The 22,002-nt window shown below is 41.1% G+C and overlaps 1 protein-coding gene across 1 annotated transcript in view; it reads right to left on the reverse strand.

The window, feature by feature from the left end:
- The window catches only part of ARHGAP10 (Rho GTPase activating protein 10), a 321,844-nt gene that overhangs the window by 220,787 nt on the left and 79,055 nt on the right, over window positions 1-22,002 (reverse strand). Inside the window, exons 2-3 of the mRNA XM_082728962.1 lie at window positions 16,407-16,502; window positions 16,271-16,332 (exon numbers count right to left, since the gene is read on the reverse strand). Of these exons, the coding sequence (XP_082585088.1) occupies window positions 16,271-16,332; window positions 16,407-16,502 (158 nt within the window). The remainder of the gene's footprint in view (window positions 1-16,270; window positions 16,333-16,406; window positions 16,503-22,002) is intronic.

A 22,002-nucleotide genomic window follows, 5' to 3' on the forward strand; every position in this document is an offset into this window, starting at 1 on the left:
CAATCATTCACCTGTGTCCTATCTCAGTAGCATGGGTACTGCGGTTCAAGAGAGATTTTCTAACTGGAGTGAAGCAGGAATGTGCCCAGAATGGTACAACAGTTTAAGAAGAATAAGAAAACCAGAGGTATTGGAATTGGTCTAATGGGGAAACGCTATAGATCAGATTCTGGGATTGCCATCAAGAGGAGCTCAGTAAGACCTGCACTGAGAGACAGCTAGCCTGGGAGACCTCTGGGGTCTTAACCAGCTCCAGGATTCTGTGGGAGTTCAGAGAAGCAGAAGCACAAGGTACATCTCAGTGTTGAATGGCCAATCACAGAATCCATGAACACTTCACAATTCAAAGTAAAAGAACAGGAGTATTTTGTAACAGCCTGGGGAATTAAGTTTTCCAACAAGTCCAGTCTGAAATCCCTTTTATTAGGTACCTGGAGGTGAGAACTTAAATGTCTAAAAAGAAAAGGAAAGGTAGGGCAGTATCTCTGCCTGTCTCCATAGTTAAAGCAGTCACCAGGAAACCTGTTGACAAGGGACAGCTGACAAGCACAAAATCAGACTCTGCTTTGGAGAGAAACTCTGCTGCTGCTTTGAGTTTCCCCATTTGAGATCGAAGGATAAGTTCTGATTCTAAATCTAAAGAAAATGGGGCCTGGGCCTAGAAACCCATATTCAGTAAAAAGGCGAAACTACATTGTATGAGATCTTTAGTAACATTTTTTTCACGCCTCAGTCTTGATAAAACAGTGAATAAGTCCATGTAAGTACTAAACCATGCCTTTCTAATCACTCAGTACTAACAAGGATAGACTGAGTCTAATGAAACAGAAGGAATTATGTCTGTTCCCCATGGCCCTTGTTATTTTAAGCCTGGATTCCAAGTGTTCTTGACCCCAGAGGAATGCATAATCTGAGAGCAAAGGAGAATTTCCACTATTTTCTCCCATGACCTTCCAGATACTTCCCATCTCATTAAAGGGAAAACTCTACTTTCCAACTCCCCTATCAAGAATAGCAGCAAGAAACCATGTATCAAAGATATGTTTCTTACTTTCTTCTTGAAACAGAACCTCAAGAAAGGGTGTCAAGGAACTATTATATATATCTGAACATAAGAAACATTCTTCCCAAAATTGTCTCTCAGGGAAAAAAAAGGACTTAACCCTATATAAGAATTCTTACAGTCTCCTTAAAGAGTGTGCTTTCCATTATTTTGATCAACAAAGAACTCTTAGAGGAATCTTAGCCTTAACACCCCCACCTCCACCCCACCACCACACCTAGTTTCAGATCACAAAAGTGTCTGGGTCACAAAAACAAGAGGAAGCTAAGAAATTTAAGAGATGCAGTTATTCTGGAGAAAACCTCAAATTATAAGAGTTCTGTGCTTTTGTAAAGACCACTTTAAAAGAAATAAAAGTGATTAAGTCATGAAAATACATCTGTATTACAAAATCTGTAAAAGAGACTGTCCAAATGTGCTACAAATGAGCACCTGTAGCTTAAGATAAAATGTCCAATGAAAGCATCAGAAAGGAATTTTTTTAAAGGTGCCATATCTCAAAGAACTCAGACAAGTGTGGCCATGAAATACTGTGGATAGGTATGCCGAAAAAAAAAATCAGAATATATCAGTGATAAACATACTAACATAAAAGGGATCAAGACTTGGAGTAACTTTTTTATGAAGTGGGAAAAAAAATTCTAAAGTATACATCAATAATTTGATTTTAGGGACACCTGGGTGGCTCAGTCACCTTCAGCTCAGGTCATGATCCCAGAGTCCTGGGACAGAGCCCTGTGTCAGACTCCCGGCTTCTTCCTTTGCCCCTCCCCCTACTCATGTGTACACATGTGCACACTTTCTGACAAATAAATAAATGGTTTTGAAAATTTGATTTTAAAATACTGCCACATATTTAATCAACTACATGAAAGTAGGCATATGATTATCTAGTAGACAAACATAGGCATATTTACAAGTGTGTCCATTCGAGCCATTCCAAAACATTTTTTGTTTAATCTTCTCACAGGAAAACAGTGTTGCCGTACAATCAGGCATAAACAATATAGGTAGTGCATATCTGCCCTTTGGGATACACAACACTTAAAACACCTTCCTATGTTTGAGAATTCTACCAAATGAGGAACAGTCCACCTTCCACTATAAAAGCTGGAAATGACAGACTCTTGTTTTCCCAGCCACCTGGTAGTGAGGTCGTGGGACCTGGCCAGAGTTCCACTAATGAGATGCTCCCACCCCAGACTTGGATTTGGAAGCTAGAACTTCAAGAAACTAGTGACCAGAGATTCTGGTGGGTGGCAGCGCCATCCTTTCCAGAAGGAGCTGCTCCACAATCACCAGCAGGGGCAGCGGTGCTGTTGGGACATGCCATGTTGTGCATACCCTGCAGCAAACAGTACTGACGTTCTTCTCCAAACTGGGTTCTACAAGTGCAACTCCGGCCATCATTCCTGGTTCCCAGAACCAGATAAAGATCCTGCAAGCTATCACGCATGATTCTTTAAGATTTTATTTATTTATTCATGAGAGGGAGAGATAGAGAGAGAGAGAGGCAGGCAGAAGGAAGGCAGGCTCTCTGAGGTACAGGGAGCCGGATGCGGGGCCCAATCCCAGGACGCTGGGATCATGATCTGAGCTGAAGGCAGACGCTTAACTGACTGAGCCACCCAGGTGCACTACCAAGTATTCTTTAAATTAATTCCCATTCTGTTCAGAAGACTTAGACCTTGCAACTGAGAATCTAGACTAACAGAGCATTGGCATTTGTTTAACTTGCAGACCTTTCAACAATTGTCAAAATGCAGCACTATCACTTTAATTCTTAAATAAGTTTTTTAACCTGATTAAACCAGATCGTTTTTGATGAATTAGATTACTTCCCATCCACACTCATGCTTTGCAATCTCTCTTTTTCTCCATCTAGTCAGTCTCTCCCTGGACTGAGCCTTCCCCCATCAACCTAGACTTGGGTCCTAATAGGAAAATTAAAATGCACAATAAAGCACTCCTATTTTTCTAGTAGCTAAAATAATAAGAGAAAGAAGGTAAAAGACTCTGATGCTAAGAAAAATAAAAACATTTAATTGGTCGTTCTATGAGAGCCTTGTCACAGTGACAAGAGGCCAATATTCTCTCATTTGGGCTTGGTCCTAATCACCAGTTATGGTTTTAGACCAGAGAAGAAAGCAATTCTCTTTTGTTACCTGAATATTCTCAACTTTAAACAAAGAGTAACAGTTGCTCTACCTACTTAACACAGTTAAGTGTTAAAAAAAAAAAAAAAAAAAAAAGGAAGGGAATGCCACACTAGAAGCAATTTTAACTCCCAAACAAATCCCTGGATGTTATTTTATTTATGAGCACAGCTCAAGCTAAGCTAATCCTTCTGGTGGAAACAAAATTAAATTTTAGAGCAGTGGTAGCTCAAATTACCAACTCAACTTGGTGAGAATCTTAAACCCCCATATGAAGGTCTAACTAGGACATAGGTGCAGAGGTGCAAAAAATTAATTCTATAGAGTTTAAACCTGAAAATTAAGAACCAATTATTGGGAAATAGTTTCTTGAATGCCGGATTCTTCTAGGCCACAGCAGTTCCATTTAACAGGCTAGAAATTATAATTAATAAAATATACATTCTAATTTCACCAGATCAGTCACCACATCTTTGCTTTCCGAAAGTCCAAGAATAAAAAGTTGCTAGAGTTTTTGACTACTTTCAATCCTGAACTCTAAACAGAGCCTAACAAAACCAGAGGATTTGAGCTGAAGTTCTGACAATTTCTTTTCTCTGGCTTAACTCCCTGAATATTTGGCCAGAATCTTGCCCTCAAAAAAGCTAAGCCATAACATCACAAAAACTTTAGCTTCCCTTAATGTCTCTTTTCTACAAACAAATATCTTCGTGTTTATTTGAAAGGAAAAATAAAAAGGAAGCCCTGTATCAATTTTGAAAGCCATTCATTAAAGGTTGCAATTTTACTCCAATTATTTAAAATAGACTCTAACAATAGACTCCAAATAGACTCTAACAATAAAGTTTTTTTATTATTCTTAAGAAAAACTGAGAATCTTCAAAGATTGGGTATATTATGAATAAATTAACCTAATAAGGACATTAAATAAGAGATTTAACCTTGATCTTCTCTCCCTCTGTGCATGAGGGACAATAAGGATCTAGCTTCTTCTTCTTTTTTTTTTTTTTAAATACCCAGCCAGAACAATCTGAGAAACAATAAAACCCCACAAAAGTAAGGGAAAGAGGAACCTGACAGAAAGCTGCAAAAGTATCACAAGAGAATTAAAAATTTTATTTTTTAGCTTTAAATAAGAGGACATTTTTTTTTTTTTTTAAAGACTTTATTTAGGAATGCCCGGGTAGCTCAGTGGGTTAAAGCCTCTGCCTTCAGATCAGATCATGATCCTAGGGTCCTGGGATCGAGCCCTGCATCGGGCTCTCTGCTCAGTGGGGAGCCAGCTTTCCCTGCTCTCTCTACCTACTTGTGATCTCTGTCAAATAAATGAATAAAATCTTAAAAAAAAAGATTTTATTTATTTGACAGAGAAAGAGTAAGAGAGAGAGAGCACAAGCAGAGGGAGCAGAGTAGGAGAAGCAGACTCCCCACTGAGTAGGGAGCCTGATGCAGGGCTTGATCCCAGGACCCCAGGATCATGACCTGAGCCGAATAATAACCCAGGACCCAATGGACTAAGCCACCCAGGAGCCTCCAGAGAATATTTTAATTTCTGAAGTGAACAGTGTAAATCAGAGGCATAGCACCTAATGGAACCTCATAAATCAGGCCATAAATAATTGAATGAAGGAAATATGAGAAAGACAGAGAGAAGGAGGGGAAGGTGGAGAGACCTGTTCAGAAAAGAACGCCTAAACCCTTGGTCAATGGCAAAGAGACTAATCATCAGCCCTTCTATGCCTGGGCTATCGGAGTGGCCGAGACAGAACAGGAGTGCGGGAGGCAGGAAGGCTCTTTCCTTCTCCACTAAGCAGTCAGCAGCTGAGTGCCTCATCTCCACAAGGACCTAACATCTCACTGCATCCTCAAATGCTAGAACACCACCCAGCTCCTAACAGGCATTCAAAAATATTTAGTGTACAAATGAGATAGGATTCGCCTACAAATTTAGATAACATGAAGAATAGAGTTTCCACAGAAATTCAACACTCCCTGCTGATGGGGACCATAGGAACCATGAATACCTGTGCTGAGGCTCCTCTACACATCATCTCCATTCAAAACCGTCTGTTTCTGTATTAAACCACATCTCAACGAAGCAGACATCACAACCAGATGAAAAATGCCAGAAATGTATTAGGGGAAACATCTGTGAGAAAACATGGAGAGGCTGGAAGAGCTGTCAGACAGTGATGCAGGCAGGTCTGACCCCGGGGAAGGAGACAGGGAGGGAAGGAAGGTCAGACGGTTGCGGGGACACGGGTTAGACTGTAGGACAGTTCTAGGGAAAGTTCAGCAAGGTCATCGGGGAGTACGGAGCCAAGGCTTCCTGTCAGAGGACTCCAGGGTCCCCAGGAATGAGCTGCTTTTGCACCCCTGCTATCTCGGTCACCTGCTGGGGGCAGCCTGTGGGAGGCATGGCCTTCCTTCTAATGCAGTGATGGAATCATTTAGCCCCTGGGCCCAATGGTCCCTTCAACTCCCTGCAGTGGTAGAACTGAGAGGTGCCTATCTGCCATTGCCCCTAAAGTCCATATTCCTTCCACTACACTATCATGGCCCCTGGTATACCCCTGGGCCTCTTGTAATCCCCATCACCAAGGAATTTCTGTATTTCATTCAATCCAATATGACACTAAACAAGACACTCCAGCAGCACCTGGGTGGCTCAGTCAGTTAAGTGTCCAACTCTTGATTTGGGCTCCAGTCATGATCTCAAGGTTGTGAAATTGAGCCCCATGTCAGGCTCTGGGTTGGACGTGGAGCCTACTTAAGATTCTTTCTCTCCTTTACCCTCTGCACCTCCCCCTACTCACGAGCACTTTCTCTCAAAAAATAAAATAATAATATTGACAGTATTTTTCATATACTATTTTGAAATACGCTTTTCATATACTTTTCTCCTTTTCATATACTATCATGGAAAAAATACTGCTAATGAAATCTTGACTAAAATTGAATACTCAGAACCTTGACATTTATTTAAAGAGCTCTTTGGTAGATTTATATCATGTGTCCCTTTCACGCATACATTAAAAAAAAAACAAAAATCAAAATATATCTAAGATATTTCTAAAACTTCTTCAGACTCCAGCTCTTCTGAATCACTTTTCATCTCTGTCACCAGTAGCAAGTTTTGCTCATACATTTTTTTCTTCTCTGTGCCATCAAGAATACTGGAGAAATGTTACTTCTTTAAGGGCTGCTCCCCTATGGTAGAGGTCCCAGGATCTTCTACCAAGATGAGAACACCCACTCCTTAGGTATTTACTGATGCTGGCACTTCTTAGACCTAACTAAAAGGCCTCGAAAGGTTTTCAAATATCCACCAGAATTCATAACTCTTCCTTAAGTGGCCAAGTGGTTTGTTGATTGAAATACTGGCAGAGAGGATGGTTTACACATGTCCAAACAGGACAGGAGAAATAACAAAATTCACATTTCTTCAAGACTGCTGCCTCACCGATGGAACTATAAGGATACATTTCCATTTCAACCATGTTTAAAGGTGGAGAAAAGGTTGGTAAATCTTACCAGGGGCTAAAGGCAAAGAACAATGCCCTTGGGCTACCAGGGGATAGGAGATTCTCTTTTCATCACTGTCACCAACTCATTTTGTGAAGTGGTGTGTATCAAATCACTCCATCTCACTGAGTTCCGGTTTCCCTTCTTTTTCTTTCCGTAAATAAAAAGATTAAAAGTTTCCGTAAGTGTTCTCGCAGCTCTTTGTTTTAGGAGCCAAGGCCATACTTTTGAGTACTTCATAACTGGATCTGACAAAAATGTGTTTCTCACGAAACTGTAGATTCAGCTGAACTTAATTCCCACTAATGGAACCACACTCCTCTCCATAAGACAATGAAATTAGTGGGCTGGTCACATTCTGTGTCTGTTGTTGGTGCGTGTGTGAGGTTGGTGGGGGGAGGGGGATGAGGGGGAGTCCCTGTGTCCTCTTTGCTCTTTCATGTCAGTAGTAACTGGTTTATCAGAAGAGCTGATTCCTCAGAAGCAGAGAGCGAGCCCAAGGACATAAAATATAGGAAACATAAGTTTCAATAGGGAAGTAGAAGCTGATGACGACAAGGCTTCGAAACCACAGATGACTCTGAGTCACCAAGATAGGACACCGAGTCATGAGCAAGGCCTTCCATGGAAAGGGGTCCACCAAGGAGCCCAATCCTCTTAAAATATCCTCACTCACTTTAGAATTCTGATTTGAGTTAGTTCAGACTATAACCTCTATAAGATTCTAGGTTCATCAAAATCCAACTGGCAAAAGCTATCTTCCTAGAAAACAGGCTTCACAATGACATCTGCATCTGACTGAATTATAGTGAGTTTACAAGGAGGGGGTGGGGGAGAAGGGATTTATATGAAAATAATAATAATAATAATAATAATAATAATGTTGTCAAATTGTAAGGGTCAGTTCCAAGGAGTGAAATTATTCTTAAAGTTAGGTCATTGACAACTTTTCAACTAAACTGAGAAAAGTTTTCACAAATAAGTTCAAGATGGATTTTTTCCCCATCTGAATATGCTTTCCATCAGAACTTCATGCAAAAAAAAAAAGTCACTTTAACTGTAAAAGAATTGATTAAAACAGGTTTGATGTACCACATAAAATATAACATTTTTAATCAGATGAAACTAAAGGTACAATTTTTCCAATGGCATATGATGCCTTAGGTACTTACATTACAAGAACTCATAAGTAATGCTAAACACAAATTAAGTAACACTGAAATTCCTAACAGCAGAAACCTGTTCTATGAAATTAAACTAGATATAGTTCAAAATTCTTTGGAAACAACACACGAAAGCTTAGGGGGTTTTGGGGGGGGTTGTTTGTTTGTTTGTTTCTTTTAAAGATTTTATCTGTGTATTTGATAGAGAGAGAAGTCACAAGTAGGAAGAGAGGCAGACAGAGGGGTAGGGGGAAGCAGGCTCCCCACTGAGCAGAGAGCCCAAAGCAGGGCTCAATCCCAGGACCCTGAGACCATGACCTGAGCCAAAGGCAGAGGCTCAACCCACTTAGCCACCCAGGTGCCCCAAGCTTAGGTTTTTAAAGTCTAGTTTAACCTCCTGGTAAAGAGAAAGTCATCAAAAAGCAATTTACAGCGTTTCTAACTTTCAGACTGCTCTAGCTCCAAGGTTAGGAATGCCAGAGGAGACTTCACTGGCACCCTGAGCCAGTGGTTCCAATTTAAGCACGCTTCATAATAACCTGGAGGGCTTTTTGAAACACACTCTGAGGGGCTGCACCCCAGCGTTCCGGATTCAGTAGGTCTAGGATGGGGCCCCGGAGTTGGCATGTCCAGCATGCCTTGGGAACCACTGCCCTAGAGTATACTGATGAAAGGACAGCATGAAAATTTCTCTCAAAAAGCTCATTTTAACTAACATGGTTTGTTTTTTTTTTTTAAAGACTTTATTTATTTATTTGACAGAGAGAGATCACAAGTAGGCAGAGAGGCAGGCAGAGAGAGAGGAAGAAGCAGGCTCCCCACCGAGCAGAGAGCCCGATGCGGGGCTTGATCCCAGGACCCTGGGATCTGACCTGAGCTGAAGGCAGAGGCTTTAACCCACTGAGCCACCCAGGCGCCCCTTAACCAACATGTTATTTTAACAATATCATGACACATTTCTGAAAAAAGAAAATAAGAAGTTTGGAGCAAAAATCTGTATCAAAAACCCTAAAAGATACAGAAATCACTTCAGCACACACTCTGTGAGACACTTGAAACGATGAAAGAACGATGAGAAGGGAGTGAAACAAGCAGGCAACTGCTGAGGAAACACGCCGTTGTGTCTTGCCTGGAACCACCTAAATGATTAACAAAAGCCTTCGGTGCATTCTTTAAGGGGACATAATCACCCAGAAAGTGTTCCCCTACCCTACTTTTCACAAGAGTGAAATCTGTGGTGTAGAAAAACATGGGAGAGAGAAAAAAGAAAAGGAGGAAGAGGTCCCAAAAGCCTAAAGAGTACGTAAGAGAACTGTTTAAAATAGATTAGATGTACTACAAAAATAAGATAAAACTAAAGACACAATCTTCCCAATGGCATGTAATGCCTGAGATACTTATCACACTTCAAGAACTCATAAGTAACGCTAAAGACCGATTAAGTAATACCAAAATTCCTAACAGCAACAGGGTCATCTTGCTCAAGGAGGAAAGGGGATGCAGCTGGTGCGTAAGACACTGTTGGCACTTCACCCTGCTTGGCAGCCCAGCCGGCGCCCAGCCCCCTCGGGATGAGAGGCAAGTGCCTTTTGTGCACCATCTGGCAAGCTCTGCCTTCTCTCTCCAGGCTTCCCCTCTTCCCTGAAGATTTCCTCAACCCCTGGGCCTTTCACAACTGTCCTGATTTTCCTCAATCCTCAGAAACATGTTTAGGAAAAGGACAGAAACAAAAAAGTTATGATCAAAGAACCCATGTAGAGAAGTAAATACAGCACGAAGTGCTTTTAGAAGAGCATCACACAGCCTGCGGCACTATTCTCAAAGTCCTTAAATTCTTGGACAGTTGCCCATCTCCGATAAGGACGCCATGTCCCGTCATGCCAGAGAGAACATCTCCAGAATTCTGGCTGTGAAACACACAGTACTGTCCTTGGAGAACACGCACAGAAGTGAGCTCAGCAATTCTGGCCACAAATAGTACCAAGCTCCCCAAGTCAGGTTACTTACTTACACAGTCAAGGCTAGGAAAATTATCAGTAAAAACTACTCACTTGAAAACACTACCCTGAAAAAGTCAATATTGGCCTTTTAAGAGGCATGACACATCCATTCACAGAAACTGGACTTACATGCAGGGGCTGGGGGGAAACACTCTGGCTTCCAGACTGGCCTTCTTCCCAGTTCCCTCCCCAACAAAATTGGCTTTTTTTTTTTTTTTAAGATTTTATTTATTTATTTGACAGACAGAGATCACAAGCAGTCAGAGAGGCAGGCAGAGAGAGAGGAGGAAGCAGGCTCCCTGCTGAGCAGAGAGCCCGATGTGGGGCTCGATCCCAGGACTCTGAGATCATGACCTGAGCCGAAGGCAGCGGCTTAACCCACTGGGCCACCCAGGTGCCCCCAAAATTGGCTTTAATAGCCACAGAACCAGACACTGGTGGGAAATATGCAAACAGATGCCTTCCTGTTTCCCAAATTCTACTGGTTTTCCTCACAGGGAAGAAACTAGTGCTTCACTTCTATCTTTTCTTACTTGGATAACTCCAGTTTACCTGTCAACTCAAGTATGAAATGGTGTCCCCAACATGCCTTCTCCGAATTCCCCGATAACTCTTGTTACCACATAGCATGCTTTGAGCAGTCTCTCCCAATGGACAGCTAACCACATGAAGGTAGGAACTATGCCCTTGTCTTTAAAACACCTAGCACAGTGTTTGGTATGTAGGAAACACACAGTATTTGTTGAACTATTTATATCTAAGCCTATTGAGGGATACAGATCAGTCGCATGTTTGGGGGCGGGGGGGCTCAAAACCAACAAAGAACTTGTTTCTTATTGTTGAGCTTCTAGTCTGATGACTTTATTCCTTTTTTTAAAAAAAATATTTTATTTATTTATTTGACAGAGATCACAAGTAGTCAGAGAGGCAGGCAGAGAGAGAGGGAGGAAGCAGGCTCCCCACAGAGCAGAGAGTCTGATGTGGGGCTTGATCCCAGGACCCTGAGATCATGACCCGAGCCGAAGGCAGAGGCTTTAACCCACTGAGCCACCCAGGCGCCCCTGATGACTTTATTCCTAAAGCCAAGCATCCTATTTTAACATTTATTTAAGAAGTGGAAAGCTTTATAAAGTTTTCTGACATTGGCCTTTGCCTTCTAAAACACTAGATTTAAAATATTTTTTCACATTTCAATGACTCAGTCTTAATTATGAATATCTAATTATTATGGCACAACATCATTTAATTTATGACTTCAGAAAATACTACCTGTTTTTGTTTTAAAGTAGGCTCCATGCTCAGCATGGAACCCAAGGTGGGGTCTGAACTCACAACCCAAGACCAAGACCCGAGCTGAGGTCAAAAATCGGACACTTAGCCAACTGAACCACCCAGGTGCCCCTGATTGCTTTTAAAGATTAAGTGACCACTAAGATTTTGTTGAATCTTGGAACCAATTTTAGAATATTTCTACCTCTATTTAACAGCTGTCATTTTGCATTCCTTTTTTAATATGTGGCTCTGTACTGCTGGTGTGAAATAACTTTAACATGTGTTTAATGTAGATTTTTCATTATGTCACATAAAAGATGAAAATGAGGTACCGTAATGATAGAACTGATAACCATAGTACTCTGTATCCATTTTTTTTAAGTAGCCACCACACCCAGCATAGAACCCAATGTGGGGCTTGAACTCATGACCCTTAAGATCAAGAACTGAGCTGAGATCGAGGGTCAGATGCCCAACCAACTGAGCCACCCAGGCACCCCTATGTGTAGTAACTTTAAGTAAAACAATAGTTTTTTAAAAGTTCTCACAATACACTGACTCCCATTTAACTACTTAAAGACCTTCCTCATCTCTTTGTCACAATTTGGGGAGGTATGAACTTCTTAAACCACATGAAGGCCCTCCTCTGTTGTCTCTGCTCCACAAACTCCAGCTCAAACACAAGTTCTTCTACAAAGTCCTTCCTAACAAGCACAGACTTAGCTCTTCTCCACTTCATGCAACCCCATCTATACCTGTGTTATCACACATAGTAGAATAGAGGTGTTTTTTTTTTTTTTTTAAGGTTTAAGAGGATAAGTAAATACATGATTTTAAAAAGATGTATTTAAGAGAGAGAGAGCATGGGAGTGCAGAGCCTAATGCAGTCTCAATCTCATGACCCTGAGATCAGGATCTGGGCAGAAACCAAGAGTACATTGGATGCTTAACTAACTGAACCACCCAGGTGCCCCTTAGTGGAATAGAATTTATTTTATTTACTTTTTTTTTTAAGATTTTATTTATTTATTTGTCATAGAGAGAAGCGAGAGCAAGCACAGGCAGACAGAGTGGCAGGCAGAGTCAGAGGGAGAAGCAGGCTCCCTGCCAAGCAAGGATCCCGATGTGGGACTCGATCCCAGGACGCTGGGATCATGACCTGAACCGAAGGCAGCCGCTTAACCAACTGAGCCACCCAGGCGTCCCAAGATTTTAATTCACTTTTACCAGCTAATCTCCAAAGCCACACTGAACACTTCCTGACAGAGGTATCTTATCTTATTCAAAGTTTAAGGCTAGTGTCTAATAAACCATCAAGTTTTCTTTACTAAGTGTTCAAAGCTATTTAAAACAAAACAAAGGTAGCCATGACTCGATGCAATTTTCTTGGTTAGAAAAAGTGACACCTGATGATCAAGATTAAACAGAAACACCAAAAGAACAGCAATATGGGTTAAATATCAAACTCTTTTGCTTTTACTATTTTGTTATTAACCCATAACTTAGGAAGTAGTACTATTTTAAAGGTATTTTTAAAGTGAATTTAAAAATATCAGGAATCCTTTTCAAAGGAAAAAAGGAGAAAGAAAAACTTACAGATTAAGAGAGACTTAGAAACTTATCAATCAAGGGGCACCTGGGTGGCTCAGTCAGTTAAGCACCTGCCGTTGGCTCTGGTCATGATCTCAGAGTCCTGGGATCCAGCCAGCGTTTGGCTCCCTGCTCAGTGGGGAGCCTGCTTCTTCCTCTCCCTCTGGCATTCCCCCCTCCCCACTCGTTCTTTTCTGTCTCTCTCTCTCAAATTAATAAACTCTTTGAAAAATAAAGAAACTTATCAATCAAATGCAATGTGTTTGGAGGCAGATTCAAACAAACCAACTGCTAAAGGCAGATGTAAATGGGTATCAGAAAAATCTGAATACAGCCTAATTCTGTAATATTAAGAAATTAACTGCTTGTCTTTAAGTGTGTTGAGGATACGATGGAGCAAAAGGAGAACTACCTTTCAGAGCTCTGTAGTAGAGTATTTATGGATGAAACGACAGGATAATGGGATTTCTGTCAAACTCACTGGGACAGGGAGTAAGACATATGGGAGAAATAAGATTGGTTGTGTGGCAACCAACTGAAGCTGAATATTGAGCACACATAGTTTAATTATATTTTTTCTCTCTACTTTTCATGCATGCTCAAAATTTTCCAAACTGAAAAGCTTAAGAAAAAAAGAAAAGGCATTAGGTGTCTTAATTCTATGGTTGGTCATAGCTTCTCCCTCCTACCCCCACACCCCAAACTGCTTTCTGGCTTTGAAGAGTTTCAGGCTAAGCAGCAAGAGTTGCTGTTCCCCCAAATGGGTGGTAATACACTGTCCCATCCCTCCCTGAGGTTCATGACCTTGTGCAGACAACATCCTATTCCTACTTCCACCCTGTACTGGAAACCCAGCCCCACCATGCTCACCCTATCTAAGAGACCCTATCACCCCCCATCATAGGTGAAGACTAAGTCAAGATGCCAGCTATGAATAGCTCTGAGAACCATGCTTGTCTGATAGAGATCAGATAGCCTGGAGCTAAGACCACGTTCATCTCAAGGAACTTGAGACAAAAACAGAACATCAAGACAGGAAGTAGTCACACAGTATTTCAGTAGAGCTAAAATCTGGCACCAGTCTTCCCAGAACCCTCTTCCCTTTAATGCCAGGACGCCTCTCACAGTTCTCAGCAGTAAAGGCCTCCCCTCACCATCCCAGATAAAAGAGCACCCCGCCCCACTCTCTGACTCTAACTACTAACCCTACATTATTTCGTTCTGTAGGACTTACCACTGCCTGACCTATATTATATGCTTATTTATCACCTCCCCTTCCCAGGATGCAACTTCCATGAGGAACCTTACTCATCAGTTTGCCTCTGTGTGCTCCGATTCTAAACAGTAACTGGAACACAGAAGCAGATCAAATGTGCATGTGCAGAATGCTGAGGATCCCAGAAGTACAATTAAGTATCAAGGAGGGCTGAGAACAAAAAAGCCGATACCTATATACATAAACTAAGACCACACCCACATCCACTTTGTGTTGTAGACAAGTAATGTCACAGCACAATTTTTATTCACTATCACATGTAGACTTTCCTAAACTGCTAAAAATCAATGACTTGGGATCACACAAATAATCACTGAATAGGTCAGTTTGTGCCCAAAAAACCTAACGGGACCACAGTACCTTCGTGTGCCCTCTACAATATTTACCATACATGGACATTACATCAGAAAGTAAGGTACAGTGCAAATTGTACTAGGGCTTTTAGAGGCCATATGTCCCCATCACTTTTTTTTTTTTTTAAGATTTTATTTATTTGACAGACCGAGATCACAAGTAGGCCAAGAGTGAGGAGAAAGCAATCTCCCCGCTGAGCTGAGAGCCCTATGCCAGGCTCGATCCCAGGACCCTGAGATCATGACCTGAGCTGAAGGCAGAGGCCTAATCCACTGAACCACCCAGGTGCCCCACCCCATCATTTTTAAATAAAAAAACCAATACTCTCCCACTTCTTCTTCCTCTCCTGCCACTCAACCAGACGGAAATCCCACCACCACCACCCCCAGCAAGATTAATTACTGTAACAACTAGGAAGCTGGCCAAAATGGCGGTGGTTCAGAGTGCCTGTCTCTATGCCTCAGCTGCCGTGTGATCTCGGGCAAGGCACGACCCTTCAGTTTCCTCAATGGCAAAACAGGGGCAATAACAGAATCTACATTACAGGGTTTACTCGAGGATTAGATGACACTAAATTCACAGCTTAAGCCAGTACCAGTCAGAGTGAAGGCTATCTTGGCTATCACAATCAGTATTATTATTACAACCACATCTGAACCTACTCATACACTTACACTTGAACATAATTCTAGCTAGTACTCATTCTCAAGGACACAGAAAAAATAGTTGTCACTTTTTAAAGTCTAAACACCGGTGAGAATAGATAGTATATAATAATCTGGGGGCAATTCGACTATGAATCTTTATTGAATATTGAATATTGAGTATTAGGAGGGATGTTTTTAAGAATGGTGACAAAAGGGGCGCCTGGGTGGCTCAGTGGGTTAAAGCCTCTGCTTTTGGCTCAGGTCATGATTCCCGGGTCCTAGGATCAAGCCCTGCATCGGGCTCTCAGCTCAGCGGGGAGCCTGCTTCCTCCTCTCTCTCTGCCTGCCTCTCTGCCTACTTGTGATCTCTGCCAAATAAATAAAATCTTAAAAAAAAAAAAAAAGAATGGTGAGAAAATATGATTCAATACCCTCCAAATCCGTTGGAGAGTGTTTGTTAAATGAAATCACCCCCTCAGTGCACTCAGCATAGCATCAGGCATGTGGGGAGAGCTAGTATGATGAACTACCATGACCACAAATCTCAAGGCAAAGTGGGATTCTGAAGACTACCATGCCCAAATTCTCCCCCATCACACAACATAAAAATCTGCAAAACTACGAGTCAGGCTCCAACATTGCTCTGCTGTCCTTCTGTCTCTACATAAGCTTTTCTGCCTTCATCTTCTGGGTACATGAATGTTCTGCCTGACACTCAATTTCAACATAAGGGCTCCACTGCTAACAAAAATCTAGAAAGCACTGCTATAGTCCAAACCACTATTTCATGGATAAAGAAACGGCCTTGTTCTAGAAGTCCCACAACTTGTCTAAGACCTTACTGCAGTCAGCACCACTGTGAAACTAGAAATCCAGGCTCCTGAATTGTCATCCAGGGCTCTTTCCACTATTAAGTGTTACTTCATCTGGAGATAAATGCATCAAAACTTCTACCAGAGGGACGCCTGGGTGGCTCAGTTGGTTAAATATCTGACTTCTGATTTTAGCTCAGATCATGATCTCAGGGTCCTGGGACAGAGCCCCAAACTGTCATAGTCAGGCTCCACACTCTGCAGGGAGTTCTATTTCCCCTTCTGTTCCTCCCCTTGCTCACTCTCTCAAATAAATAAATAAAATCTTAAAAAACTTCTACCAGAACCAGCTTCTAAACCCAGATTTTCCCTGCTTAAAGTTGAATTTACTAATTTATATCCCACAACTTACCATAATTTCTCTCTGCTCTTCCAGATTCTTCAAAAAATTAGAAAATTCACGTAAGGAAGCATCTACAAAAAGAAAGTCATGATTATTTGGTGGCCAAAGCAAAGGAAGGCAAACCATAAACCTCACCTTTACATACCTATGCAGCGTTCATCATCTGTCTCTGCATCACCAATAAACTCAAATTTAAAGTCTCTGAGTGAATGTGCAAACTTCCGCTGGGCTGCTGAAAGACCTAGAAAGAAAAAGTTTATGGTTACCTGAGCTTTGTTTTAAGTCCAGATTTAGAAGAAATGTATTCCTCCTAAGATCACCAGAGCTGTAGAGCTCTCCACCCAATCTATGAGGAGGCACAACCTAACTCTTTTGCCAAGGGGCCCATTGCCCTCAATCTGGCACGCTCTGGGACACTTCTGTCTTTGCTTCTGGACTCTGGCACAGAACAGGTTCTGAAGAAATGTTTACTCCCTCCCCCACCCTCTTCCTCCTCAGAGATGTGACTGCTCCACATTGTTCCCATTTCCCAAAGCTCTTTCCCTATTGCTGCGCACTCAGGTCACAACTTGCCCAATTCAGAAGTTCACGCTATGATTAGGAACACACACACCTGACGGTTTCTCCCAGGGCTGTATGAGAACTGGCTGGATGCCAAGGTTTCAAATATAAAAGTATCAAAGCTCAAAGTCAGCCAGTCAGATGCCCTTAACTGACTGGCAAACTCCAGCCACAGAAACCCAGGAGGATCAAAGAGTTTTCACAGAAGACAGCAGCATGGAGGTAACTAAAGGCCAAGCTTAAATGGTAGGAAGAATTTATTCTGCAAAAGATCTGTAGGTTCTCATTTTTTAAGCTGGAGATGAATAGAAAATAGTATAAAATGACACTGCAGTTTCATTGACCATAGCCAAGACACAGAAGCAACCTTAATGTCCATCAATAGATGAGTAGATGAAGATGTGGTTTATATATACAATGGAATGTTACTTAGCCATAAAAAGGAATGAAATCTTGCCATTTGCGACAACACAGAGGGAACTAGAGGGCATTATGTTAAGTGAAATAAGTCCGAGAAAGACATATCACACTATTTCATTTATATGTGGAATAAAAGTACAAATCAAACAAAAAGCAAAACAGAAGAAGATTCAGATACAGAGAACAAACTAACAGTCACTCGAAGGGAGGGGACTAGGGAGGATGGATGAAATAGGGAAGGGAACTAAGAGGTGTCATCTTCCAATTATAAAATCAATAACGCCCAGGGGTGTAAAGTATACCATAAGGAATATAGTTAATAATACTATAATAACTTTGCATGGTGACAGATGGTAACTGACTTATTGTGGCAATCACATCATAATGTATATAAATATTGAATCACTATATTGATACTAACACAACTATTCCTCAAAAAAAAAATTAATAAGAAGTACATACAAAGAAAAAAAAACCTTAAAAATGGAAGACTCTATTTCTAAAATAGGGTAAACATTTATTTTATGGGCCATAGATCATGTTAGGTAATTTTATCTCATTCAATACTCATATACAAAATAAAGATTATCTTCATTTTACAATGGGGTGCAAAAGCTCAGCGATGTTAAATAATTTACACAAAGTTACACAGTTACTACAATAGCAAAGGCTTGATTCTATTCAGGCGCTATTTGCACAAAGCCATACCCTGCCCAGGATACAATCCTGCCACTGGTCTAAAGCACTTTCTAAGAAGCTGCTCAGTGACTCCTGAACTCCTTACACTTCCTGTCTCAATACTGTGAATATCAACAGATTGTGTTGAAGTTTCATGTCAAGAAAATTGAAAAGTTGAAAAAAATAAAATGCAATCCATAACTGCTGGTCAGAGTACTCATGCAAATAATAAATACTGACAAGAAAGGGAAGCTAAGAAGGTAAAACACTGAGGACTATTTTAATGAGATAGTAGAAGCAATTTTCTTTTTTATTTTAGTCATTGACTAAACAAGGAACAAAAGCAAAAGATTCTTATTTTTACATTAGAAAACGCTATCTGATTTTTTTTTTTCTTTTACCAACTCTTTACATCCAATCATTAAGTACAAAGGCTCCCCCAGTGACTCCAGTGACCCCTCAGCAGTAACTGCTTTCTCTCACTTCTCCAACTTTCTAGTCATGTTCATCAGCTCTTTCAGCTACTGTCATGGCTTGGTTTTCTTAATGTTTTTCTTAAAGAACTGTATTGTTTTTTTAAGATTTTATTCATTTATTTGTCAGAGAGAGAGAGCATAGGCAGGGGGAGCAGCAGGCAAAACAAGCAGAGGGAGAAGCAAGCTCCCTGCTACACAGGAAGCCCAACGTGGGACTGGATCCCAGGACTCTGGGATCATGACCCGAGCCCAAGGCAGATGCTCAATTGACTGAGCCACCCGGGTGTTCCAGAAGACTATATTTTTTACAACAATTTTAAATTCCTAGCAAAATTGGGCAGAAGGCACAATGACCCCCTGCCCACACACACATGCATCACCTCGTCTATTATCAACACCCCCTCGCTATCATGCTTTTTGAATCTTCTTTCTCCCTCTACCTAATTCATGTTTTGCTTGCTCTGCTCAAATCCTTTCTCTCATTAAAATAGAGACTGGAAGAAATAAATGTGAAAGGCTAAATCACAACATTTTAAGAGGATAATATAGGATTATAATTTCTTACCCTTGGCATATGGGAAAAAAGCACACACCGTAAGGTAAATTGTGATGGACTACAAGCATGGAGACAATTCTCCACCCCTCCACGTAGACACTGCTCTTTTTGATGTGACTCTGCCACCCCTCCAGCAATTGGGGGAGTCTCTCTTCCCACCCCTTGAATCTAGGCTGGTCTTAATGGCCCACAGGGTGTAGTGGAAGTGACACTGTGCTAATTAAAAGCCTCCATCTCAGGAAACTTTGTACACCTCTGCTCAACTCTCTTGGAACCCTCTGCTTTCCATGTCAACATGCCCAAGCTAGCCCACTGGTTCATCAGACCTCTGGCCCAGTCCCCCACTTACTGTCCCAGTGGTCGGATGGCCAGCCCGCAGAAGCAGAGCTTTCCAGCCCTCTATGCAGGAACTCATCCAGACAAGCCAAGTCCAGACCGAAATAAATAAAAGGCTGCTCTTTAAGTCACTAGGTTTGGGAATGATTTGTTACAAAGCCATAGATAACATAGAAAGATTAATGGAATTTGTGTTAAGCTTTAAAAAATTTTAAGACATAAAAAGAGTGAAGATAAGCACATACTCAGGAGGCATAAGTAACAGCTATAAATCAATGAGGCAGAAATTCCAATAAAAAATTGAACAAAACACTTGAATAGGCCCTTCACAAAAGGAACTGAAAGAAATCTAAATGGCCTATAACCACATGAAAAGGTGCTCAAATTCATTAGCGGCAGTAAGTAAAAATGAAAATCTCAATACCTCACTAACACTCGCCAGACTGGCAAAAATTAGTCTGGCAAGCCCAGGTGTTAAGAGTAATCCTTTATGTGGGACAATAGAAATCCTTACATATTGCTGGTTTAGAGTAAAAATTGGGGGGCACCTGGGTGGCTCAGTCGTTAAGCATCTGCATCTGGCCAGGTCATGACCCCAGGGTCCTGGAACGGAGCCCCAGTCTCCCTGCTCAGCAGGAAGCCTGCTTCTCCCTCTCCCAACCTCTCTGCTTGTGTTCCTGCTCTTGCTGTCTGTCTGTCTGTCTGTCTGTCTCTCTCTCTCTCTTTCACATAAATCAATAAAATCTTTTTAAAAAAAAGAAAGTAAAAATTGGAATACTTACTATTTAAGTACTTTGACATTTTCTAGTAAATTTGATGATATCCTACAACCCAGAAATTATCCTTCTAAGTAATTTCCAAGATAAATTCTTAACACATGGGCACTTGTAGACATATACCAAAAAATCTGTAACAGAACAATCACAATAATAGCCAAACACTGGAAAAAGCAAATACCAATCAAGCATAGAACTGAAAATTACATTACACCCATATACTATAGGGTAAAAACAACTATAAATTCACATGTCAACACAGATGACTCTCAAAACTTGGACAGAAAGAAGTCACACACAAAAATACACACAGTATGGCTTCATATAAAGTTCAAAACAAGCTACACTGTATTTTGAATTTCATACACAGGTCACGAAATTATAGAAAAGCAAGTGAGTCATGACCTCAAAAGTCATACAGTACCTACCACTGGGGACCAAGGACAGCAAGACACACAGAAAATGACAAAGGAATTAAAGGTATTTTAGTTCATAAACGAGTGGTGAGTCTGTAAATATTTGCTTTATGGTTCTTGTTTACAATGTAGATTTGTTTTGTATATCTCTGTATTTTTGCCATAATCTCATAACTAAAAATAATTTTTTAAAAGATTTTATTTATTTATTTGACAGAGAGAGAGAGTGAGAGAGAGAGAGAGATCACAAGCAGGCAGAGAGGCAGGCAGAAGGAGAGAGGGAAGCAGGCTCCCCGCTGAGCAGAGAGCCAAATGTGGGGCTTGATCCCAGGACCCTGAGACCATGACCTGAGCCGAAGGCAGAGGCTTTAACCTACTGAGCCACCCAGGCGCCCCTAAAAATAAAAATTTTTAAACCATAGAACCTAGCTATTTAGACCATTCCAAAGTAACTTAGTTTCTACTGTAATCCAAACAAACATCTAATTATTCTGACACCCTTAAGCTGCTCCCTCCGCCTGTAACACTCCTTCCCCACCCCCACTGGGCTGCCTCCTTCATAACCCTGATGGCTCAGCCCATTCAGTCCTCCTCCCTACCATCCTTCCCCCCAGCCCTACATCCCTCTCTATCCTATAGCAGCTTTATTTTTCTTCATAGTACTGACGACCGGAAACTACCTTCTTTAGTCACAACTTACTCAGCGTCATCTGTTTTCCTACCCTACAGCATCCTGACAAGTCCCTGAGGCAACAACCAACAGTCTTGTGCTTCCTTATACCCCTGAAACAGGGACCGCAATAGGATTTTCCTTCTGCATTCCATGCATTTATGTCCAGATATTACTGGTGTGTCGGTTTATCATTTTGAATCACTTCATGTTTTTCCATTTTGTTAATGTATATTTACTTATAAACACATTTTATATATAATATTCATATAAGATAATAAACACTGGCATAAATCATACTTTTCCCCTCTGGAGCTGTTTCCTGCAGTGTTTTATCCAAATCACCAGGTGAGGCATACTTTAAAGACGATGTTTTGGGGTACCTGAGTAGCTCAGTGGATTAAGCATCTGCCTTCATCTCAGGTCATGATCCTAGAGTCCTGCGCAGGCATCCTGCTGGGTGAGGAGTCTGCTTCTCTTTCTCCCTCTGCCTGCCACTCCCCCGGTTTGCACTCTCTCTGCCAAATAAAATCTTTAAAAAATAAAATAAAACAAAGACCATGCTTCCTATGGCCAAGGCAGGATGCTCTTTAGAAAGTTAAAACTTAAAGGCACCAGTTTTTTAGCATTTCATAGTACCTAATTTCATTTTAGTTTAAAATGTTTGCAATAGCAGATTAAATTTGGGTTCATTTGCACAGCTCATGTATTTCTTCCTATGTAAATAGCACACTTTTCTCTCTTATTAAGTCCTAAGTATTACAGTCACAGTAATAATTTATTTTAAAATAAATGGTTCTTCTTTTCTGTTGACTTCCTTCTGTTATTATTGGAGTTCATTACGCAGAATTT

This window comes from Mustela nivalis (assembly GCF_964662115.1).
Source record: "Mustela nivalis genome assembly, chromosome: 4".
Classification (NCBI taxonomy): domain Eukaryota; kingdom Metazoa; phylum Chordata; class Mammalia; order Carnivora; family Mustelidae; genus Mustela; species Mustela nivalis.